The sequence below is a fragment of the Hippocampus comes genome, unplaced genomic scaffold (assembly GCF_001891065.2).
Source record: "Hippocampus comes isolate QL1 unplaced genomic scaffold, H_comes_QL1_v1.1 scaffold190, whole genome shotgun sequence".
NCBI lineage: Eukaryota > Metazoa > Chordata > Actinopteri > Syngnathiformes > Syngnathidae > Hippocampus > Hippocampus comes.
Window position 1 is genome coordinate 573,093 of NW_017805121.1, and position 24,299 is coordinate 597,391.

General features: G+C 46.9%; 1 protein-coding gene across 3 annotated transcripts; it reads left to right on the plus strand.

Moving 5' to 3' along the window:
- The first annotated feature begins 10,635 nt into the window (after positions 1 to 10,635).
- Positions 10,636 to 20,391, plus strand: ddr2l (discoidin domain receptor family, member 2, like). 3 transcript variants are annotated; one of them, XM_019865942.1, is made up of 18 exons: positions 10,636 to 10,882; positions 12,777 to 12,872; positions 13,042 to 13,144; positions 13,237 to 13,312; positions 13,686 to 13,835; positions 14,079 to 14,223; positions 14,292 to 14,397; positions 14,493 to 14,682; positions 15,420 to 15,666; positions 15,738 to 15,803; positions 15,893 to 16,035; positions 16,235 to 16,331; positions 16,521 to 16,637; positions 17,322 to 17,727; positions 18,640 to 18,837; positions 19,310 to 19,544; positions 19,704 to 19,853; positions 19,956 to 20,391. In XM_019865942.1, exons 2-18 carry the CDS (start codon positions 12,800 to 12,802, stop codon positions 20,088 to 20,090), a joined length of 2,637 nt encoding a protein of 878 aa, XP_019721501.1. In that variant the 5' UTR covers positions 10,636 to 10,882; positions 12,777 to 12,799; the 3' UTR covers positions 20,091 to 20,391. The 3 variants fall into 3 exon arrangements, with proteins under 3 accessions (XP_019721501.1, XP_019721503.1, XP_019721502.1); XM_019865944.1 differs by having other exon boundaries at positions 12,777 to 12,860; XM_019865943.1 differs by lacking the exon at positions 10,636 to 10,882 and adding an exon at positions 12,453 to 12,555.
- The last annotated feature ends 3,908 nt before the right edge of the window (positions 20,392 to 24,299 follow it).

Here is a 24,299-nt window from a genome sequence, read left to right on the forward strand (position 1 = left end):
AAACCGGACGACGATGAGCAAATGGGGATTTTAGCGGGGCAAGTCCGAGTTCTGATTTATAAAACACGACTTACTTTTTAGAGATGATTTATTGACAGCTGTATCGTGGGGGTGTAGTGAAAAGCGATTTTAACACTTTATCGGTCGACATATGAAGGAATCGGTCTCGCCGTCGCTTGAAGCCGTTGACGGCACAATCACAACGTTATAAATCGATGGAAATGTTGTGAATAACGATGGCAAAAGCCGCAGCCGGACCATAATCATACTCCAACCGTATCTCGACACGCGAACCATTCTTGAATCCGATCGTGCGCCAGGCACGAGAAACGTTCGCTTGATATCGAATCGTCCTTTATTGGAGAGGTGCGTTCTAGTTGTTTTGTCGCCATGGAAACCCACCGACAACCGCGCGGAGAGGATCGGGAATGGCTCACAAACAGGAAGCGGTTGACGTCTCGGAGCCCCACCTTCACGGAAAACACGTGACCGACATCGCGTGTGCGTGCAACATGTGACCCGGCCTGGCATGTCCTCACCTGGACGCCGCCCGATTCGGCACGTAGGCCCGTTCCCTTGGCAACCGGCCAACACTCGGCCTATCAAAAGAGCCTTTGAGCGGCTTCCCGCACAGCTTCTGACCCAAATACAGGCCGCCGCCGCCGCCGTCATCATGGCAACCGGGCAGCCATGTGGTGAGACAAAAACAAATAGTCAGCGTTTTTTTTGTTGTTTTTTTTGAACGATTTAGTCCATTTGCAGCCTTGAAAGAGGTCGAAACGGTTACATAATGAGTGGAAGAAGCCGGGTTGTGTGTCACACGAGGGACGCAGACACGGTGAAACACTAAAACAACACCCTTTTCCCGCCATGCGACGGCCGCCCGCTTCCAGTCAGAGCGGAAAAAAACCCCACAGGCAAAAAAAGCGTTCGACGGTCAGCGCGACTCTCGCTCGGAACACAAAACGATGGTTAATCTGGCAAGCACACAATTCATCTCTTCGTCTCTCCTCATTTTGAACGTACGAGAAGGCGTTTTGTGTCGAACAATGAGATGTGGACACCACACGCAAAAATCAAACGCAAAAGTCCGCTAAATGAATGCTTTACGACATATTCCACCAACGTTTAATCCGAGGCATACATTGAAAGGGTGTTCCGTTTCTAGCCAGACGCTTTGGAAATCCTGACCGAAATCTGTTCCACACGTGTCGTGTACACAACTTACTGTTAGCAAACTCAAAGACACAAAAACGCCTTCTCCTTTCCAGTGAGCGACATTATCAGGAAATAGCACACAGCAAAGCACGGTTTACGCAATGATAAGGAAATAATGAAGCCATCAAAAAATACAAACAAACATTCCTACATCAAATATTTCAAAAAGAATGCTCAGTTAACATCATTGCGGAGAAAAGCTTCATCAAGTAAATCAAAGAAATCGTATGGAATATAGATATATGTAATATGGACACCACACGCAAAAATCGAAGGCAAAAGTCCGGTAAATGAATGCTTTACGACATATTCCACCAACGTTTAATCCGAGGCATACATTGAAAGGGTGTTCCGTTTCTAGCCAGACGCTTTGGAAATCCTGACCGAAATCTGTTCCACACGTGTCGTGTACACAACTTACTGTTAGCAAACTCAAAGACACAAAAACGCCTTCTCCTTTCCAGTGAGCGACATTATCAGGAAATAGCACACAGCAAAGCACGGTTTACGCAATGATAAGGAAATAATGAAGCCATCAAAAAATACAAACAAACATTCCTACATCAAATATTTCAAAAAGAATGCTCAGTTAACATCATTGCGGAGAAAAGCTTCATCAAGTAAATCAAAGAAATCGTATGGAATATAGATATATGTAAATCATAAATAGATTTGTCGAAAATATTAGGTTTACTATGAATAAAAATTTGAATGTAACGTGGATAATACACACAATGTATTTTAAAGTGATTTTAAAACTTCGTTCCCCAACAATTTATGTAAACTGCCAAACGTTTGAGCAAATCGAATTAGATGTGTAATATATTTTAAATTAATGAGTAATACAGACACCCGAATATACATGTTTTTTTTTTTTCATAAATTCAACCTTAACCTGAGCGCTAACCCTGAAAAAATGATCAAATATGTGATTTTTCCTTGCCGGCGGTTGAGTAAGAATGTGCAGGCCAGGGGGCGTGACCCTTCAGTGCTGCCGTGACGTCACCTTTGCTCGAAAGTATAAAAGCCTCTTTAGCTTTTCTCGCCTAAAAGCTTCATCAAGTAAATCAATGAAATCGTATGGAATATATGTATGTAAATCATAAATAGATTTGTTGAAAATATTACGTTTACTATGAATAAAAATATGAATGTAACGTGGATAATACACACAATGTATTTTAAAGTGATTTGAAAACTTCATTCCCCAACAATTTATGTAAACTGTCAAAGTTTGAGCAAATCGAATTAGATGTGTAATATATTTTAAATTAATGAGTAATACAGACACCCGAATATACATGTTTTTTTTTTTTCATAAATTGAACCTTAATCTGAGCGCTAACCCTGAAAAAATGATCAAATGTGTGATTTTTCCTTGCCGGCGGTTGAGTAAGAATGTGCAGGCCAGGGGGCGTGACCCTTCAGTGCTGCCGTGACGTCACCTTTGCTCGAAAGTATAAAAGCCTCTTTAGCTTCTCTCGCCTTCACACGCTGTTAAGACACTAACGAGGAGAAAAAAAAAGAAGACAAAAAGAACCTCGGAAAGAAGAAGCGACAAAATGTACTCCACGAACTCCACGATGCTTCTGTACAGACGCGAAAGTTTAGTCCGGCGCAACACGCGGCCGGAAGTGTTCACGTTCGAGCATATCCCGACGGCCGCGAGTTCCACGAAGGCGCCCGCCCGGCCCAAGAAGCGCTGCACCCGGGTCATGTACCCCGCCAGGGTCCGCATGCACCTGCCGCCTCCGGAGAAGAGCGCGGTCAAACGCTGGCTGCTTCTCCTCGTCCTGGTCCTCCTGTGGCAGATCTACACCGAGGACCCCGGCAGCCCGGACGACGACCAGGCTTTCCCCGCCGGTGGCGACGCTTCTTCGTTAGCCGCTACTACCTCCAGCGTATGCGAAGCGGAAGCTCCGGTCGACGACTGCACCGCCGCCGGGCCGGCCGGCAACAGCTACATGGTGGCCCTGCTCGTGTACCACCGCCTGGGCGCCGAGAACTGAACTGAACCGAGCCGAGTCTCGCGGTGGTTCGACGCGAAAGCGAGCTGAACGGAGCGGCGACGACGAGCCCGCTCAAGTGCGGGCGGGGAGGCGGCTCCGTGCGCCGGCCCGGTGCCTGCCGGAGGCCCGCTCGGGTCCGGAGGTGCCTGGAAGTCCAAGAAAGAACAAAAACTGTGAACTTTTACCAGAAACTTGAATTTGTCATTGACTGCACTTCATAACTGACTGTTGTCCTGTCTTATTTAGTTATTTATTTATCATTATTATTAATGTTATTTGCTATTTATTGATCAAGCACTTTGAATTAAAAAAAAAAATATTGAATGACATGTCGAGCCTTTTCGCATTTTTGAAACTCTTTCAATATGTTTTTATGGCCTCTTATCCTATTTACAGTGTTCATTTTTAATGGCAAAATATACAGCATCGCTTCATGGTGAAATTTCACATATGGTAAATTGGTGACCAAAATTTCTACATGGAATACTGGCCTGAATGAGTAGAGTTATTTTCATAACAAAATATTTTTTTTTTCTTTTTTGAACAAATAGTCAAAGAACATTTCTGTCATCTGATGTAGCAGCCTTGTTGGGTCAGCAGGGGCGTGTTCAAACACGTACATGAATCATTTAATTGCTGCAACATAACATTTAATATGGCAAAGCTCACTTGATTGACATTAAGCTGACTCAACGGAAGCGCATTCAAAAATGACTTTTGAAAGGACAAAATATACACCGCGCGTCACAATCTAACCTTATCCAAATACAATACGCGGCATGTTTGATGAAACATTCCGCCTCAAAAGCAGCGTCTGGCCCTTTTGGGAAGGGAGTAGTAGTGTTGCGTGTTGATGATGTCATCCCTCAAGTGTCTCAGCAGACATTCTTTGGATGGTGAGACACTTTGTTGGCTTTCCAGCCCAGTGTGGCAATATCACACATCTTTGTTGTAAAACTATTTTGTTTCGGGTGGCCGCTTTCGTGCTGACGTGGCAACGGCACTCACGCGATGTACTCCGCACAAATACTGTCCACGGCAGCGGACAAAACAGACAATGCGGGGGGGACGAGATGGGCACACGAGACAGGTTGTGATTGCCGTGGATGCCCGGAGATTTTTATATTGTCAAAACATTTGCCGCAGTAGTCACGGTATCCATGAGGATCCGAGTCGGGTTGGGTGAAACTGGGTGCAGTCAACTAAGTTTGATAGTCCGGAGCGTGACGGCAAACACGCAGTATGAATGAAAAGTTCAAGTTCAGGTTCAAGTTCAAGTCAACTTTATTGTCAAATGTGCTCTTTGTGCAACATACAGCACAGATGAAATTTCTTTCCTCTCAACCACAAGAGAGAGAGGAGCCGCTGCGGGTGCCCGGGCCGCCATCAACAGAACAGTTGACATAAAATGACAACACAAGCCAAACCGTGTTGAAATAACCTAGTGTCCACTGTAGGGGACCTTTGTGCCCTCCCAAATATGTTGACATTGACGCTAGTTTTGTATGCGTTGCATGTTGGCATTAAGCAAACGGTGTTGGCTACTTCCCGCCACAATGAGCATCAGTTGTGAATAATCCGTGACAAAAGGGAAGGCGTGTGTGTTGACATTTGCAGAACATGTGGCTTGTGTGGAAACACAAGTCCCGCTTCCTGGGAAGAGCGTGTGACCTTTCGTCCCCCTATTGCGTGTTCCAGTGTGCGCGTCAATGCTTTGTGTTTATGTTGTTCGTCGTAACGGTGAATGGATGGATGCTTTCACATCACATCACATCCGAGCAAAACATCACAAAGCCAGAGTCAAGCGTGTGCTTTTAATATCTCCACATTGATAAACATAGTTTTTTTATTTTTTTTTATTTTAAAAAAGATTTTCGGGGGTGGGGGCAAATATTTATTCATTTTGTATTTGATACTTAAAAAAGATGGGGACAGAGGCGTGTTCCCTTTAAACAACACCAGATACGCCCTTGAGAACTGATGGCACCAATTGTTGAATCTTTGTAGGTGCAATTCCTTTGCTAGTTAGCATGAAGCTAAAAATTTTCAAGGCAAAGTAACATGATAGTTTTAAATATACAACATGTAACTCGTTGCTTTGTTGAGTTAAATCTGCTGCTTGCTGTGAAGTGAGTTGAGTTGGGTTCAGTGCCAGCACACAGCACTTTTTGCTTCAAAAAAAGCGCAGAATGACGGGTTGTTGATAAACTTTCTCACTCAAGCCACTACAGTAATCTTAGAATCTTTTTTTCTTTACTTGGATCTATCCTTTTTGTGATTTAATTGAAAATATCACTTGAACACAAACTAGTTTCAAAGCAAAAATGTTATCCTATAAAACAGGGGTCCCCAACCGCCGGGCCGCGGACCGGTACCGGTCCGCAGGGCATTTGGTACCGGGCCGCACAGAAAGAACTTGCCTTATTTCCGTTTTATTTATTTCGGAATGCGAAATATGTTTTATTTTGAAAAATTACCGGATTCTCTGTTACATCCGTCTGTGTCACGCTTGACTCACGTCAAGGCACACTTCTCGGTCAGGTGACCGATGACGCTCATAAACAAAACGCTGAAGCCCGCAAAATGAGTAAAAAAGCTGCTTGGAGATCGCAAATGACGGTGGCCTTAAAAGTACGTTCGAAACAACTGGATCAAAGTTATGGCTGAATACTCTGAGATCGCCACAATAGCACTGTTGCTATTTCCGACATCCTACCTGTGTGAGGTGTGGAGTTTCTGCAGCAACGGCGACTAAAACAAAATTACGAAGTAGACTCGAGATAAACCACACACTTGAGGTGTCATTGTCTCCTATTACCCCGAGATGGGACTGTCTGATTGCCGAAAATCAAGCTCGGGGCTGTGGTGAGTCGTCATTTTCATGCACTTTGAATTTGCGTTGTATCGTATTTTGAAGGCATTAAACATTACCAGAGCGATAAGAGTGTTGCGACCAGATTAGACGCTCCTTGTGTTTATTATTATATTTCGAAAACACCAGTTTTCATGCAGCTCATACCATATTATTTTGTTGTATTAATCCGCCACACCTTAAATGCCGGTCCCTGAAAATATTGTCTGACTTAAACCGGTCCGTGGGGCAAAAAAGGTTGGGGACCCCTGCTATAAAAGGCAACATTGATTTTTTTTTTTGGGATGGTCTAATTGAGCTTTTGAACAGTATTTTTAAAGCTGACTTTTTTCCTTCTGCTGTAGATTTGACAATAAATGTCGTCTTTTGCATTTACATGAGACACTAGCAGGTTTGTACAAAAATGTCTTGTGTTGAATCTTCCTTGCCAACGCGCACCTCCTACGCCTCATCATCATTCCAGGGCCATGAGTCATTCCCATCGCGGGAGGGAGGAAACGCCAAGTGTAAAAGGGGAGCCCTGGAAAGCGCAGGCGGCGGAGGCTGCCCGGCTGCATCAGAGCGGAACAAGTTGCGCTGACACTGGAGGCCTCGTCCAGAAATCTTTACATGAAAGAAGTACCACAACTAGATGGCCCGCGAACATCTGAACTGTAAAATAAATTCAGACCCCCCCCCCACTTCACCCCCACCCGAAAAAAAAAAACCCAAGCGTTTGGAGGGTAATGCTGGAAAAAAAAGACAGATTCCAATGTGATCATGGAAGCCAAAAGCAAACACAACACGCATGACAGTTTTAAGAGACCTTTTTGATAATTATTTCCTTAACTTGATTCTGTGTAAATGTCACAGCTGGAGGAAATGTGTCAAAAACATAATGGAAACCTGTGTAACAAACAGGAAGCAAATGCACAATTCCAGCTTGAATTAATTTAAGAACCGCTTGCATAATTGGCTTCGTCTGAAGTGGCACAGTTGGAGGAAGACGTGCGAGTGTCCTCGTGTAAACATGCTAACATGGTAGCAAATTCTCCAGATGAGACACTGTCACACATTATCCTTATCATAAATCATTTTTGTACATGTCAAAGCAGGAGCAGGGAGTCCTGCTAGTGGGTTGAACATGCTAGTATGCTAGAAATCAAAAACACAAGAAAGCTCGTCACCTATTTTTAAAATAATTAGCACCATTTAACAAATTATGTTTCTTCAAGTGGCAGAGGAGGAGCTGAACATGCTAACATGTTAGCAAATGCAAACACACAAGACCATCATCAGGTAAAGAGAACAGACATAGCAACCTTTATGAATCCATTTGAACTCATTAGCATAACTAGCAAAGCTATAAGTTACAGCGGGAGGAAACATGCTAACAGTTTAGCAAATACTAACAGATGTGACGACGTCAAGCAAATGAAGCAACAGGAGGATAGGATGGTGCTCGAATATACATGCTACCACGTTAGCCATGCTAACATGAACAACATCGGCCTTTTCAATAACCACTAGCGTAATTTAACAACGTTTGTGTAAGTGTTACAGGAAGAGATATGCTAGTGGGCAAAATATGCTAACATGCTACCAAATGCTAACACATGGGACAACATTTTCAAGGAAACAAACACAATGTATTCACACAAAATATAGTTTTAACCTTTAGCTTCAGTGTTATGTTGCTCTGCCTAACATGCTAACACGTTATGGCAAATGCTAACACACATGGGAGAACATCGCTCGATTTGAAAATCGATCTCATAATTTCACATAAACTTTGTGCAGCTGTCACAGGAAGAGAGATTCTCGTGGACAAAATAAGCTTTCATGCTAGCAAATGCTAACACTGTTGGGGGAAGAGCGGCCTCCTCTCCCCCGCGTGTTCCTTGAATTTCGGACGAGGAGAATGTTGGTTATCCAAATAAAGGCTGGAGTCGATGACCAGTTCCTTCAAAGCTTTTAATAACGAAATATTCCGGGCAGCCGCAAATTACAGACAATGGCTGTGCATCACAAGTGCGAAGCAGGAAGAGATTCACATCATTTTTATACCATCAGAAGGGCGGTACCGAGACACAAAGTGTGATATCATAACTTTCGTTTCTCCTAAACCGATTCTCAGCTTGGCGCGTTCCAAAGTTTGTGCGTCTTCAGCAGGGAGTATTCCAATTCTAGGTGATGATTGTTACAAGGACGCAAAGCTACACTGCGGGCATGGGAAAGTTAAACAGCGTGACGAAATATGAGCAGAATACACACTTCAACACACAAGACGACCTCAAGGAAACAGGAAACAAACGCCATGCATGCAAACACAATGACAGATTTCATCTTTAGCTTCGGTATCGATTGTTGCCTCAAATCATCCGAACATGTTACCAAGAGCTAACACAAGATACTTTATGAATGAGCTAATAGGTGTGTGAGTATTGTTCCTTTCATGCCATGGATGTCTGATGTGATTTCCACATGCGTGTTTGGAATTCCGAACATCTGAAGGGCATGTGAGGAATGTGAAGTGTGCCAGGAACTCCCCGCGAATGTCTCGCTGTCGCCGTCACAGAGAGTTGGCACCACCACGGCGACCAACCCGCCTTACATGACTTACGATCAGAAATATGATGACGATGAGCTAATCTGTATCATTAGTGCGTACCATTAGTCCAAACAACTTTGATTGACATTTCACACATTCAAATTAGTGTGAGAGAGAGATGAGGCCTAAACATCGATCAGCACCTGAGGAAGAACCACTTTACCGAAGATGTTGGCTACTTGTTGTGCTTCATCTCAATGAATGGACTCTCATGCTGTATTATGTGATAAAGGCTGCCAAAAGACGACGACGTTAATGTTGATGGCGGTGATGATGAAGATGATGACAGGTGATAAAGAAAGTGGTGAAGACAGAGGCGACCGATCTCAAGGTATGCCCATCTGTGCGAGCGTGTATGTTGTTGCTCAACATTTAGTCAATGAGAGTTTCAGGTGTAGAAATTCACACACCCTGGACGCGCCCCGGCGAGCAAGCACACAGGAATCCTCTTTCTTTTTTTTTTCTTTTTCATCTTTTTTTTTTCTCATTCTTTTGATGTTGAAATGTTGGGTGTTGAAAAACTCCTGGCAGGAAACAGGAAGTGGCAAAAGGGGGTTTACATGATGCTATACAAAGAGCGCTTAGCGAGCTGCGTGACTCAACTCTGTGTATAGTGTGTGTGTGTGTGTGTGTGTGTGTGTGTGTGTGTGTGTGTGTGTGTGTGTGTGCATGCACTATCGCACTCTCCTCTTCCTCACTAACAACATTCATGCGGTTAAAAACATGCGCCAGCATGCCAAAACAGCGCTTTCCCCCTTATTTTGTCTGACAAGCAGGATGAGCGGAAAGAGGGAGGGGGGGGGGGAAACAGTCTCCCCGTGACAGATGAAAACCCTCAAGGTTGTATGTATTTGTCATATTATTTTATTATGTTTCATTACACTCTTATTAACCTTTCCCATACTCTTTTAAACACTTTCCATTACTGCTGGGGGTATCGAATATTTCCAATCATCCCATCGAAAAAAATTATTTTGCGTAACACCAATACAAAACGTGGATGTGAAGTGCAGGTATTATTATTATTATTATTATTATTATTATTATTATTATTATTCGGGCGGCCCAGTGATCAGTGGTTAGCGCATCGACCTCACAGTGCACAGGTACCGGGTTCGATTCCAGTTCCGGCCTTCCTGTGTGGCGTTTGGATGTTCTCCCTGCGCCTGCGTGGGTTTTCTCCGGGTACTCAGGTTTCCTCCCACATTCCAAAAACATGCATGGTAGGCTGAACACTCCCAAATTGTCCCGCGGTGTGAGTGTGAGCGTGGATGGTGCAAGCTGATTGAACACTCGAAATTGTCCCGCGGTGTTAGTGTGAGCGTGGATGGTTGTTCATCTCTGTGTGGCCTGCAATTGGCTGGCAACCGGTTCAGGGTGTCCCCTGCCTACTGCCCGGCTTTAAAAAAAGCGAAGTAAACATGTCATCATATAAATATAACTGACACAACAAGCTAAGCAGCCGACTACATAAAGACTGTTCGTCGCAAGTCATGTTTCTTGCATTTTAGCTGGTCGTGCATGGTCGCTGTTTTTTTGCTCGTCTGTGACACTTTTGATTCTGTCGTCAACATCTCTACATGAAACCAGTGCATGTGATGTGTTCCATGGTGACAGGGACCACGTTGTAGTTTGTGTGTGAACCGTTTTCTGTAAAAACGCCAAACCCATGAGATATCTAATATAACACTCTGCTTCCGCCTGGTGTCCAAAAGCTAATCTTACATTAAAAGTTTGTAAAGTTTTTTTCTTCTGAAAAAGGAACAAATTGAAGCAAAACATGAATACACCACCAAATAAACCGTTCATTTTGAGTCTACAAAGTTAAGAAATGTATTGAAATGCATCCAAATCGTTGTAATTTGTGTCCTGCTTGACGTGACGGTCATGTGACATCGTGACGTCACTGCGGTTGCAATCTTCCCGCCCCCTCCGCATTTTCTTCTTCCGCCTCTGCCTCGGAAAAAGGAAGTGAGGTATCTGTGTGTGTTTTTTTTCCTTCTCTCCTCTACCCGTCTGTCCTCCATGATACTTTGGAAGGGAACTTCAAGCGAACTATCCTAAAACTTGAACTCAACAACTTTCCTTCAACTCTGTCAAACTTGGCTGTCGCCACGTACTCGACGACGACGCGCACTCGAGCGGCCGCGGTGGGTACGCGCACGTCGAACAGCGCGAGGCGAGCGCGGACAGGTAAAAAAAAAATAAACACATACACACACGCGCGCGCGCGCGCACACACATACAACGACAAAGGTGATTACGTCAAACTAAAAGATGAGCCCACATGGCGTCACCGATGTTTGTCATCCTTTAACGGCACGCACGAGTGTCAGAAGTTGACGAAGGTCCGCGCCTGAGCGCGCGCGTGCCCGTGTGATTGAGAGATTACGTCCTAGAGCAGTGATTTGAGGAGGACAAGTACTGAGCAGCTCTCTTAGCATCCATATATTATATCCACAATATAAGTTGTACTTATATTACAACTTATATTACAACTCTCTTAGCATCCACCTTATTTTATCTTTGTCATCGAACACGTCGTCATCAACATCATGACCTCGGTGCTCACTTTTTTTGCTAGTGTTCTATTGTTAGCGCCATATTGCGCCAGTAGTGTTAGTATCGAAATGCTCACATTATTGCCAGTGTCATATTTCTAAACTCATTGTGTGTGGTCCAGCATTGTTATTTGCATGCTAGCATTTAAATGGCATATGTCTACCCTGAACACTTAGCGCGCATCTTAGCATAGAGTCAGTATTGCCAAGTTCCACTTTGAGATTTCACACAGTTGCAAGGAAAAGAAATGACATACTTTGTGTTGCTTTTGAGTTGTGTTTTCTACCCAAGTTCCAAAAGTACTCGTAGTCTGTACCTATCTATGTAGGAGCAAGGCTGGTAAAAGTAGAAGTCATGATTGTCGCCTTTAATTCCAGGTCAAAAGAACAACAAAAAACAGTGGTGCATCTCTGAAAAATAAATATGGCGAACTCCGCTTTGAAGACAACTGACAGTAAATAAATTAATCTCATGCCTAAAAAAAAAAAAAAAAAAAAATCTGCTGAACTACAGTAACAACGTGTACGTCGATACTTCCCAACCACTGGTTGTGTGTCACGCGCGTGCGCCTCCGACATGTCAACTCAGGCGCTCCTCTCATTCCTCTCGCGCCAACAAAACACGACATAACACGCTTGTCGCTACATGCCGTGAGACATTCCTCCTGCATGAAATCCCGCATGGACGATGACGGCGCCTCGGTTGCCTGGGATGACGCTGTTGGCGCCGTTTGTGTGTGTGTGTGTGTGTGTGTAGGTCACTCCACACGTCGCGCACACACACACACACACACACACACACACACACACACACACACACACACGTGGAAACACATGCGGATGAACTGCAGCAGCTTTCTCCATTGTCAATCACAAATCGTTAACTCCCCGAAACACATGTGACATTCCTCTGCGGAGATCGAGTCAAGTTGAAAGTGAGTGAAGTAGAGGGGCGGGTGGAGAGTTAGAAGAGGAAAGACAGAAAGCTTGGACAAAGTGGGGGGGAAGTGAAAGAGCAAGCAAGCCATCAAGTGACACCTCATCAGGTGTGTTTAGGGACCCTGGGAACTTTGACATGTTGACATGACACAACCTGAGCAAGCATTTTGATTGTTCACCGGGAGGCACGGCAGACACGTTGATGGCAACCCCGCTGGCTCGCTTGCCATCAACAAAATGCCCTTCGTGTTGAATATTATAGGATAGATTTTGTAAACGTCACATCGTGACCCGTCATGTGACGTTGAAGAGTCACTTCCTGCTTACTTCCTGGAACTACAGCTACATTTCCGCCTCAACTTCAAGGTACTTGTAGTTCGACCTGAAGTCCCATAAACTGGGTTTTTGGTACTTGTGGCTCCTACCAGAGGCTTTTTTTGTGGCCAAATACAGAAATGGAAGTTCAACGTGTCCCTAATATTTTGTCGAGCTATTATTATTTATTTTTTTCTTCAGGTGCGGGGGGCCGAGTGTTACATTGCGCAAGCGTTTCTAATCAACTGACCAGTGTGTTTGTGTGTTTCCAGAGATGTAGTGTGTGTGGCCCATCATGCACCTCTTCCTGCTGCTCATCCTTCACGCCGCAGCAGCCGTCGCACAAGTCGACCCAGGTACGAAAGCGGGCGAGAGAATACATTGAGATGGGAAAGAGAGAGTGATGGGGGAACGCAAAGGGTGAGCGGGCAATGAGAAAAGAGACAGAGGAAAAGATGGGAAATGAACGAAAGAAAAGAAAGGGGGTACGAGAATGGAAGGAAGGAGATTGACGGCTTGCGCGCGCCTGTGTTTCAGCACACTGTCGCTATGCCCTGGGCATGGAGGATGGGCGGATCAAGGACGATGACATCACAGCCTCCAGCCAATGGCACGAGACCACAGGACCGCAGTACGCCAGGTGACCATTCTTCTCCCACCGATTGAAACGACGAAGGGGGAAAAAAAAAACGTGCATTTTAAAGTTGCCGTTGCGTTTGCCGCTCGTGTCAGGTTGAACCGTGAAGACGGCGACGGTGCCTGGTGCCCCGAAGGCCAACTGGATGCTTCGGATTTGCAGTTCCTTCAGGTTGGACTCCCTTTCTCTCTCTGCGTCAGTGGCGTGTGCTGCGTTCAAGAGCGCCGGGAAACAAGACGGATGATATTTGAAGCTTCCACTTCATGGCAGCCGGGATTCTGTTTGAATTCACAGTTTTCGCACATGCAGTTTCATGTTGATGAAGTGATGATATGCTCGCTTCACGCTAACCCGCGAAGATGTTCACATGCTAACATGGTTCATACAAAAACGCTTTCTACTACTATGCTAACGTGCTTCATGCTAAGTTGCTAACTCGCTACCGTGCCTCATGCTTAGTCGAGGCTTCATTCTAACCTGCTATTATTATGCTAACATGTCCCCATGCTTCATGTGTCATGCTATATATGCTACATGTGTTCAGGTGGACTTGCGTCGTCTGACCTTCCTGACGGTGGTGGCCAGTCAGGGACGCTACGCACGCAACGGCATCGAGTTTGCACGAGCATACAGCCTCAACTACAGTCGGGACGGAGTCATATGGAAGTCGTGGAAGAACCGTCTGGGAAGCACGGTGGGCATTCGTGGGTGCGCGTGCGTACACGCGCGTGTGTGTGCGACGTGTGTGAATATTTGTGCGGGCCGAGGAAGCGCAAAGACTGAACAGGAAGTGTGTGATGGCGTGATAGATGCAAGGAAGGAAAAAGAAACAATCACAACGCCTGCGCTCAAGTCACATGGTCACCGCAGGAAGTAACATGAGCGCTTCCCGGCATGCCCTGGTTGTGGGCGGAGCCTGACGCATGTGTCCGCGCAGGTAATGGAAGGCAACAAGAACGCGTACGCGCCCGTCATCAACGACCTTCACCCTCCGGTGGTGACGCGCTGGGTGCGCTTGATTCCCCGCACCGAGCTGTCCACCGTTTGCATGCGGGTGGAGCTGTACGGTTGCCACTGGGAAGGTAGGCCACGCCCACGCAGAGCTTTCTTGCAGTCGATGGTTGCTGACGTTTGCGTTTGCCGCCGGCAGACGGTCTGATTTCGTACAGTGCTCCCGAGGGGCAGCTGATGCCGCAACCGGGCCTTCCCACCGCCATCCTCAACGACTCCACCTACGACGGCGCCCACCAAAAGAGGCCGGTCAAGACAAAAAAAACCCCACCATCCTTGCGTGTTCTTGGTCACGCACGAATAGCTCCGTGTGACCGAATGCTCTCTCTCATCCCAACAGGAAGTTGTCCGGCGGTCTGGGCCAGCTGACGGACGGCGTGGTCGGTCTGGATGACTTCCTGCTGACGCGTCAGTACCCTGCGTGGCCGGGCTACGACTACTTGGGCTGGAGGAACATCTCCATGGGAGCGGACCAGAGCGTGGAGATGGATTTTGTCTTCGATCGACAAAGGAACTTCACCTCAATGAAGGTCTGCTCTAACTTTGAAATACTTCCTTTTACTGTCCCGCGTCCCTGAGCATGACTCCTAATTATCTACTTATATTTGACTTACTTTACTTTTTTCCTTTCCTGTGTGTAGTATCACTTTTATTTAGAAAAACCTGCCTCCTCTAAAGGTCGTTTTTTTTGGGGGGTGTCACTCGATTTTCAAAAACCTTCACCCAAATGGATGTTTCCTATGTGCTGCTTCATGGTTTTTAGTATTGACAAAGAAGCACCTAGTTCTGTTTTACATCGCTTCTATTTTGAAAATAAGCATTAACCTGATCGATGATTTCCTGTGTGAAGCATCACTCTTATTTTGAAAGCCTCCATGAATAGTCTCCTTCCTGTGTGCAGCATATGGCTTTAAAAAAGGTCTTTATGTTAATGTCCATTTCCTGATGTGCCTGAACATCACTCACTTTAACCATTTGTTCTGCTCACTCAATGTAATTCAGTGTATTTTGGATAAAACTCTTTTACCAGAGAGTTTAATTCCTTTGTGCGCCATCACTCTTATTTTGGTAAAGCCTCACTTTATGTTGAAAACTTGCCGACTTCCTTTGTGCACTGGCACTCTTATTTTGAAAAACATTCTACACATTCACGTGATGGTAGCCTGCACAGTGTATTTTCTTGGGCAGGGGGTAAGAAAAGTCCTTTATTTGTGCGCGGCATGATCACTCTCTTATTTTGAAGCCCTGCCTCTTTGCTTCCTGCCAGGTCCACAGTAACAACATGTTTTCCCGGGGCGTGAAGATCTTCTCGTCTGTGTCGTGCTGGTTCAAGCCTCGTCCCTCGTCCGCGTGGGAGGCGGAGCCCGTGGTGTTCCATACGGTTCTGGACGACCGGAACCCGAGCGCTCGCTACGTGACCGTGCCGCTGGAGCGCCGGGCCGCCTCGGCGCTGCGCTGCCGCTTCGCCTTCGCCGACACCTGGATGATGTTCAGCGAGGTTTCCTTCCAGTCAGGTAACTAACGTGCATTTTGCGAAGGCAACACACAAATACGCATGTCGTGGTCATTCTGCGCCCCACGTCAGAAGACGCATCCATGTCGGTGACTCCGCCGCCCGTCGGCGATTCCAGCACGGTCCCGTCCATATCAGGTATGCCCCGATCACCCTTTCCTTCTCAAAATTCCCACCGCGGTCATCTTTCCCGCTCGGCCGCCATCTTGTTTGTTATCTCCTGACAGGCGCCGAGCCGTCTGCCAGCGCGGTGCCCGACGACAGCAAGGCGCCCATCCTGATTGGCTGCCTGGTGACCATCATCTTGCTGCTGGTCATCATCATTTTCCTCATCCTGTGGTGTCAGTACGTGTGTAAAGTTCTGGAGAAGGTGAGCAGGATAAGAAGTGGCGGGGTCTTGGCGCGCTTAATCGCAATTCAGTCCACTGACTCGCATGAGTACGCGGGACGGATCTGCCGCATTGGACGTGGCGGCTGCGCCCGCGTATCCTCGCGTCGGGCTCAAGGAAGGCCTGCTCTCTTTTCTGTGTACGATATCTCTGATGTCTGCGGTCGTTCCCTTCCCGCAGGGTCCCCGCAGGATCCTGGGCGAGGAGGTGACGGTGCGGCTGTCGTCCTGCAGCGACACCATCGTCCTGCAGACCCCGCCTGTGCCCCCCCGCTCCGGTAAGCCACTGGCGGGGGAGGGGGGAATCGTGTCAAGTGTATGCTGCGTTAAACCCTGCCCGCAGTGCAGCCCCCGAGATGTGATTTGACCTGAGATTGTTTATAGAGAGTATACCATTTAAAGTGCTTTCGATGAATAAAGTTCAGCTGTTCCAATAAGCTCCCACGTGTGCTCACGTGTCCCCCTAGGCCTGGCCCAGTCGGACCCTCACTACGAGCGAGTCTTCCTGTTGGATCCGCAGTACCAGAACCCTGAGACGCTCCGGAACAAACTGCCTGAACTCTCGCAGAGCGCCGAAGCCTCAGGTCAGCCGCGTGCTCCTTCGCTTGACTTCTTGGGCTGTGCGGGGAATGGTCCGAAATGCGTACGTCCCTCTTACAAGAGGATGTGCAGTCACATTAGCTAAGTTGTTTGTTTTGACTTACGCTTTCGAAAAGATTTAAAATTTTCTTTCCTTGAGCGTCATAGGTTGTAGGTTGCATGAATGTCTGAAACCGTTTTGAAGTGATTCATCTTCTCGTCGTTCCCGCACAACAACCCGGTGTTTGAACAGGGGTGTGTCGACTTTTCCAATCGTGTAAAAAGGGCAAAGCATTCCTGCTTCAAGCTGTTGACGTGTCACTGCCCGTTGAAGTTTACTCCAACACTGAAACAAGATTTAAACATCAAAACGTTAGCTTAATGCGACGGAAACACCATCGGGGGGCTAATGGAAATGATGACAGTCATCGTCAACCTACGCGGCATATAGCGGGGGGAACGCCGTACAGTGATAGCAGCGTCGGAAACGAGTGACTGATTCCCAACACGGCCGCCTTCTTCTTTCTCTTCTTCTTTTCCCGCCTTTCCCTCTCCAGTCTCCTAACGCTGACCTCCTGTCACATGACCTCAGCCTGCCACACCCCACAGGTGACACAGTTGAGAAAGAAGCGGCGACGCTAGCGTTTGATTCCAATACCGACGGCCTTTTTGATGTTTTGTCGTGGCAGCGTGCGGCGGCGGCTACGCCGAGCCCGACGTGACGCAGTGCACGCCGCACCAGTGTTTCCATAGCAACGCGCCCCACTACGCCGAGACGGACATCGTGCGTCTGCAAGGGGTGACGGGCAGCAACATGTACGCCGTGCCCGCCCTCACCGTCGACTCGCTGACGCGCAAGGACATCTCCGCCTCGGAGTTCCCGCGGCAGCGGCTGCTCTTCCGCGAGAAGCTCGGCGAGGGACAGTTCGGCGAGGTGCACCTGTGCGAGGCCCAGGGATTGGCCGCCTTCCTCGGCGAAGACGAGGAGGAGGACGAGGACGAGGAAGAAAGGGACGCGGCCGGGCGGGACCGCGACGGGCGGGCCGCGTTGGTGGCGGTCAAGCAACTGAGGGCGGATGCCACTAGCCAGGCCAGGTACTTCCGTCAAAGTGCATTTCGCTTGTCTTGCACCTCTCGCTGCAACGCATTCGTCTTTAATCTTGAAAAAAAATGTTTTAAAATGTTTGTTTGGTATACCTTTTACAAACAAAAAAAAAAACATGGAATGGGCAATGCATTCTAATTGAAGTGTTATTGAAGTAGACTACGGTTAAAAAAAAACTATACATTGAGCGAGGGCAAGAGCAAGGGAAAAATACAAAACTATCGTACAAAGAGCGTTGAAGGATACTCTCCTTCTGCGTTGACATTTTCCAAACGAACAAACTTAGCATCTCGCAATCTACATCAGTCATCAGAGATGCACATCATAAAATCAGCTTATGCTTCGCGTAGGTGTAAAAAGCAGGATCAAAGAGGGGTTCGCATTCACTTATCTTCAGCATCATAACAATTGGGAGACGATATAATGAAGAAAACAACTTCTGTTTGGGTGACGAGAACGCTTACAAACAATTATGATGTGAAATACACGCAGAACGTTTGACTGTTTTCCAATACTTTGTCCTATCGTGGTTTTGAACAGGGAGAAAAATCTGCCAAAAGTGGCCATTTTTAATGCAGATTTTGTCTTTGTCTGGTGTGCGAAATCATCACCAAAAAAAAAAAAAAGCCAATGTTTGCGGAATTTAAGGGAGCTAATTTCAGCCGATGAAATCGTCAGCCCATTCATCGGCGCTCACAAAGCGGAAGCCCGTGTGACGTACGTCTTGGTAAATTATCTCCTCCATAAATTCAACAAAAAAATATCCCCGTGTCCTCGCAAAAAAGTTTGCGAGCTAATGCTGCGCCGGTGCGGCGCAACGTTTTCAGTTGGTCGCAACCAGTTAGCGGAGAGCCCCGCAAACGGCGACTGATTTTGGGCCCGACGACGCGTGCGCCCAACAGGAACGACTTCCTGAAGGAGATCAAGATCATGTCGCGGCTGAACGACGGCAACATCATCCGGCTGCTGTGCGTGTGCGTGACGTCCGACCCGCTCTGCATGGTGACGGAGTACATGGAGAACGGAGACCTGAACATGTTCCTGTCGCAGCGCGAGATGGAGAGCACGCTCACGCACGCCAACAACATCCCCTCCGTCAGGTGAGCCTTTCCGTCGGGCCGCTTTTGTTTTTTTTTTCCCAAACTCATTTTTGAAAACAAATGACTGATGAATGATTCACGAGGTGCACTTTCAAATGCGACTGAATTGACCTCCGAATGAAGGAAAAACATTGATTTTCAGAATGGAAGGAATTCTTTGAGTGACCCACGTGCAGGCACGTTCAAATTTTGCCTGAAGTGATGAGCGGCGATAAGTGCAGCTCCGCAGTCTTTCAAGAAGATTCTTACTTGATGATGGTAAACGTCTATTTTGCTTTTCATCAATGAAACGATTTAAATGTATGTCCGCAGCAGACCAAAGTGGAGATCGAATCATGAAATGAGCCCCTTGACCGAGCGGAAGTCGTTCTTCGTGCTTTGAAGCCGCCCTCCCGATGAGCGAGTCCGTCGACGGTTCCTTGAGTGCAAACGTTAACTGATCCCGCCTCACCTTTCTCCCCCCCAACGGCAGCCCGGCCGACCTGCTGCACATGTCGGCGCAGATCTCGTCGGGCATGCGCTACTTGGCCTCGCTGAACTTTGTGCACCGCGACCTGGCCACCAGGAACTGCCTGCTGGACCGCCGCCTCACCATCAAGATCGCCGACTTCGGGATGAGCCGCAACCTCTACAGCAGCGACTACTACCGCATCCAAGGCCGCGCCGTGCTGCCCATCCGCTGGATGGCCTGGGAGAGCATCCTGCTGGTGAAGCCCCCCCACCCCCACACCCCCCACGACATATTCGCGAATTCGGTCGTTCAAGTCTTCTCCATAAACCACCTTCAAAGCATGCATGACATTATCAGAACATACAAATTGCATCTATGCTCTGCCCTGCGTGACCTTCTTGTGACCTGGACTCAGGGCAAGTTCACGACCTCCAGCGACGTGTGGGCGTTCGGGGTGACCTTGTGGGAGATCTTCACGCTGTGCAAAGAGCAACCTTACAGCCTGCTGACGGACCAACAGGTCATAGCCAACACTGGAGAGTTCTTCAGGAACCAGGGCAGACAGGTCAGCGCAATCGCATCCCGCACGGCGGGTCCGCCGAGCCGAACGGCTGACCGGGCTGACTCCTGACCTGACCCCCCCACCCCCCCTCCCCCCTCACGATAGGTGTTCCTGTATGCTCCTCCTCTCTGCCCTCCCTCCCTCTTTGAGCTGATGATGCGTTGCTGGAGGCGCGACATCCCGGACAGACCCTCTTTCGAGGGGCTCTACCAGGCCCTCAGGCCCCACGTCAGGCAGTGACCGGCACTGGGACCGGGAGGACCTCCCTGAAGGCGAGAGGACACGAATGCAATCAAACAGTCTGGGGAGAACACATTTCACATTTTTTCCTTTATTCAAAACTCTTTTTCATCACTTTTTATTATTCTTTTTTTTTTTACCTTTTTGGCCTTTTTTTTGTGTGCCTTTTTGGCCTTCACAAACCACCTTCTCATCCCTGTGGTCCTTCTTCATTTAAAGAAAGCACTGTGTGTGTGCGCGTGCGTGTGCGTGTGTGTGTGCGTGTGTGTGTGTGTGTGTGTGTGTGTGTGTGTGTGTGTGTGTGTGTGTGTGTGTGTGTGTGTGTGTGTGTGTGTGTGTGTGTGTGTGTGCGTGTGTGTGTCCACGTATGCGTGAATGCGCTTCCCGCCCGTTGTAGTCGTACTTCCTGTTTGTGTTTTTAGCACACTGGAGCTCAGATGAGGGTCAAAGTTTTAAGTTTGATTTTATCACTTTGTTGTTGTTGTTGTTGTTGTTGTGTCATCATTTGATTGTGTGACCCCGCCTCGTCGCAACACATTCCGCTTTCTGTTATCTTTCTTGGCGTGTCAGACATATGTCGAGCGCGCGACGACGGATGTTTACGTGCTTGGCAAATCTGATCGTTTGGTGAGCTCAAAACACAAAAATGTCATGCGCTTGACACAATAGTGAAGCAAAACGTTTTGTTCTTTTTAGTTCCGTTTCCCAGTGCAATTGCTAGCTGTGGCTAGCGGGTAGCTTATCAGCATTGACAAATTTAGCGTAACACAAATGGTAAGCGACTCCATTTCTTGGCGCAGGCTAGCGGTTCGCTTCACAGCTCACGTCTTAGCAGAGACAAATTGTTTTCTCCCAATGTCTTCGTGAACACAGTCACTCAGGATAGCGGCTAGCTTCATTGCTAGTGTTACCGTTCGCAGCGACTTCAGTCACATCGCGCTAACTTTTTGTCCTTCTTTGACATCATTTCATTGCTTACATGCCAGCTCAGGTGTGTGACTAGCTTCATAGCCTGCTGGTTAGTCACCACAAATTCAATGCGAAGCGATTTCTACCACCCTCGCTATCTCAGCGTTGTGGCGAGTTTGATCACCGTGACGAACTCTTATGTCGCGCTAATCTGTTGTTCTTTTGACTCCTTGCTAGGCGCGCAAACTGGTGGCTACCGTCACAGCTCACTTGGTAGTCATGACAAATTCAATGTGTGTCAAGTTTTACGTTTTGTCTTCTTTTTGTTAAGAGTTTAACCAACTAGCTTGTTAAAGTTATGCGCACGTCCACAGTTTTCAAAAAACAAAAAGTTGTCAGCGTCCACTTTAAGCTCAAAGAGTCGACTACTGGAGTTTGTTACAAAAAAAAAAAAGTTCTTAGTCGCATCAGCTGTAGTGGCAAAACTGCTGCTAGCTTGCTGATTAAGATATTGATATTTCAGCCTTTTGGGGGCCTTTTTCATATCTTTTTGTCATTGTGCAGTAAATATGTTCACACATTTATTTAACATTTAATCGTCACAATCATCCGGATGTGGGGAAAAAAAAAGAATTGTTTTAGTTTTTATTTGTATTTTTTGCTCTTTCGTTTCTTCACGCTTTTGTCTTATTTTGACGTGTGTGTTTGCAACCACAGTTTTGGTATGCCACTGGTTCACAAAACGAGGCGACGTTTTAAGCTACACGCTAAATGTCAAGAAGCAAGGAAACCACTTAAGTCATGTCCATCTCCCAGAATGCTTTGCTTAAGCGAGTGTGCGTAGCTGAGTCAACGCCAACAAGAAGTGATGAGAGACGGCCTGTCAACACAGAGTATTTTTTTGTTTGTCTTTTAACTATTTCGATTATTTCCAGCTTTATGTCACGTGGTCCAATTTTTTTTGTACATAGAACACTTAAAATATGACCACAAGCTTTGTAATCCCCGCCCTCTTTGTTTCCTCCTTAAATAAACGAGTGGCCCCGCCCACCGGCAGTTTGCCTCGTTTCCTACATGTCCATATTTGTGTTGTCACGAGATTGTCGATGCGGTGCTGTCACTCTGTTCTGTCATTGGCCGAACGCTGTTGCGACAGCATCGTCTTCGACGCGTATTTTATCAGCCGTCGTGGCTCGTAACGAGTTTTCCTTCACGTAGCAAATTGACGTAGACGCCGCAGCTATTGTTTGATGTTAGCATGCCTGGCACACTTGGGGGTGTGTAGGCCCGCTCGCCCGCCGGGCCCCCTCATTACGGCGCCGCACACCTGCTTCTTATTGGACAAGCTACTGAGCCTTTCATGTTCACCAGACGCTCGTTAAACTTCACGGCTTTAAGAGCGTGTGCTGCTGGCGGCTCATGCTAGCTCACAAATGCACCCTGTCAACTGTAAAATCTTAACGCCATCAGAATTTTAGATTATCACAACTGTATATGTGCATGAGTCTGTGTATGTGTGTATGTATGAATGTGTGTGTGTGCGTGTGTGTGTGTGTGTGTGTGTGTGTGTGTATATATTTCATGACTCCTTGCTAGGCGCGCAAACTGGTGGCTACCGTCACAGCTCACTTGGTAGTCATGACAAATTCAATGTGTGTCAAGTTTTACGTTTTGTCTTCTTTTTGTTAAGAGTTTAACCAACTAGCTTGTTAAAGTTATGCGCACGTCCACAGTTTTCAAAAAACAAATAGTTGTCAGCGTCCACTTTAAGCTCAAAGAGTCGACTACTGGAGTTTGTTACAAAAAAAAAAAAGTTCTTAGTCGCATCAGCTGTAGTGGCAAAACTGCTGCTAGCTTGCTGATTAAGATATTGATATTTCAGCCTTTTGGGGGCCTTTTTCATATCTTTTTGTCGTTGTGCAGTAAATATGTTCACACATTTATTTAACATTTAATCGTCACAATCATCCGGATGTGGGGAAAAAAAAAAGAATTGTTTTAGTTTTTATTTGTATTTTTTGCTCTTTTGTTTCTTCACGCTTTTGTCTTATTTTGACGTGTGTCTTTGCAACCACAGTTTTGGTATGCCACTGGTTCACAAAACGAGGCGACGTTTTAAGCTACACGCTAAATGTCAAGAAGCAAGGAAACCACTTAAGTCATGTCCATCTCCCAGAATGCTTTGCTTAAGCGAGTGTGCGTAGCTGAGTCAACGCCAACAAGAAGTGATGAGAGACGGCCTGTCAACACAGAGTATTTTTTTGTTGTCTTTTAACTATTTCGATTATTTCCAGCTTTATGTCACGTGGTCCACATTTTTTTGTACATAGAACACTTAAAATATGACCACAAGCTTTGTAATCCCCGCCCTCTTTGTTTCCTCCTTAAATAAACGAGTGGCCCCGCCCACCGGCAGTTTGCCTCGTTTCCTACATGTCCATATTTGTGTTGTCACGAGATTGTCGATGCGGTGCTGTCACTCTGTTCTGTCATTGGCCGAACGCTGTTGCGACAGCATCGTCTTCGACGCGTATTTTATCAGCCGTCGTGGCTCGTAACGAGTTTTCCTTCACGTAGCAAATTGACGTAGACGCCGCAGCTATTGTTTGATGTTAGCATGCCTGGCACACTTGGGGGTGTGTAGGCCCGCTCGCCCGCCGGGCCCCCTCATTACGGCGCCGCACACCTGCTTCTTATTGGACAAGCTACTGAGCCTTTCATGTTCACCAGACGCTCGTTAAACTTCACGGCTTTAAGAGCGTGTGCTGCTGGCGGCTCATGCTAGCTCACAAATGCACCCTGTCAACTGTAAAATCTTAACGCCATCAGGAATTTTAGATTATCACAACTGTGTGTGTGTGTGTGTGTGTGTGTGTGTAATTTTAGATTATCACAACTGTATATGTGCATGAGTCTGTGTATGTGTGTATGTATGAATGTGTGTGTGTGCTGTCACGTGGTCCACATTTTTTTGTACATAGAACACTTAAAATATGACCACAAGCTTTGTAATCCCCGCCCTCTTTGTTTCCTCCTTAAATAAACGAGTGGCCCCGCCCACCGGCAGTTTGCCTCGTTTCCTACATGTCCATATTTGTGTTGTCACGAGATTGTCGATGCGGTGCTGTCACTCTGTTCTGTCATTGGCCGAACGCTGTTGCGACAGCATCGTCTTCGACGCGTATTTTATCAGCCGTCGTGGCTCGTAACGAGTTTTCCTTCACGTAGCAAATTGACGTAGACGCCGCAGCTATTGTTTGATGTTAGCATGCCTGGCACACTTCGGGGGGTGTAGGGCCG

Coding starts and splice junctions, on each gene's coding strand:
- ddr2l (XM_019865942.1), top strand. CDS start 12,800: ATGCACCTCTTCCTGCTGCTCATCCTTCACGCCGCAGCAGCCGTCGCA. Junction 13,313..13,685: donor CGGATTTGCAGTTCCTTCAG/GTTGGACTCCCT, acceptor ACATGTGTTCAG/GTGGACTTGCGTCGTCTGAC. Junction 15,804..15,892: donor CACGGTCCCGTCCATATCAG/GTATGCCCCGAT, acceptor ATCTCCTGACAG/GCGCCGAGCCGTCTGCCAGC.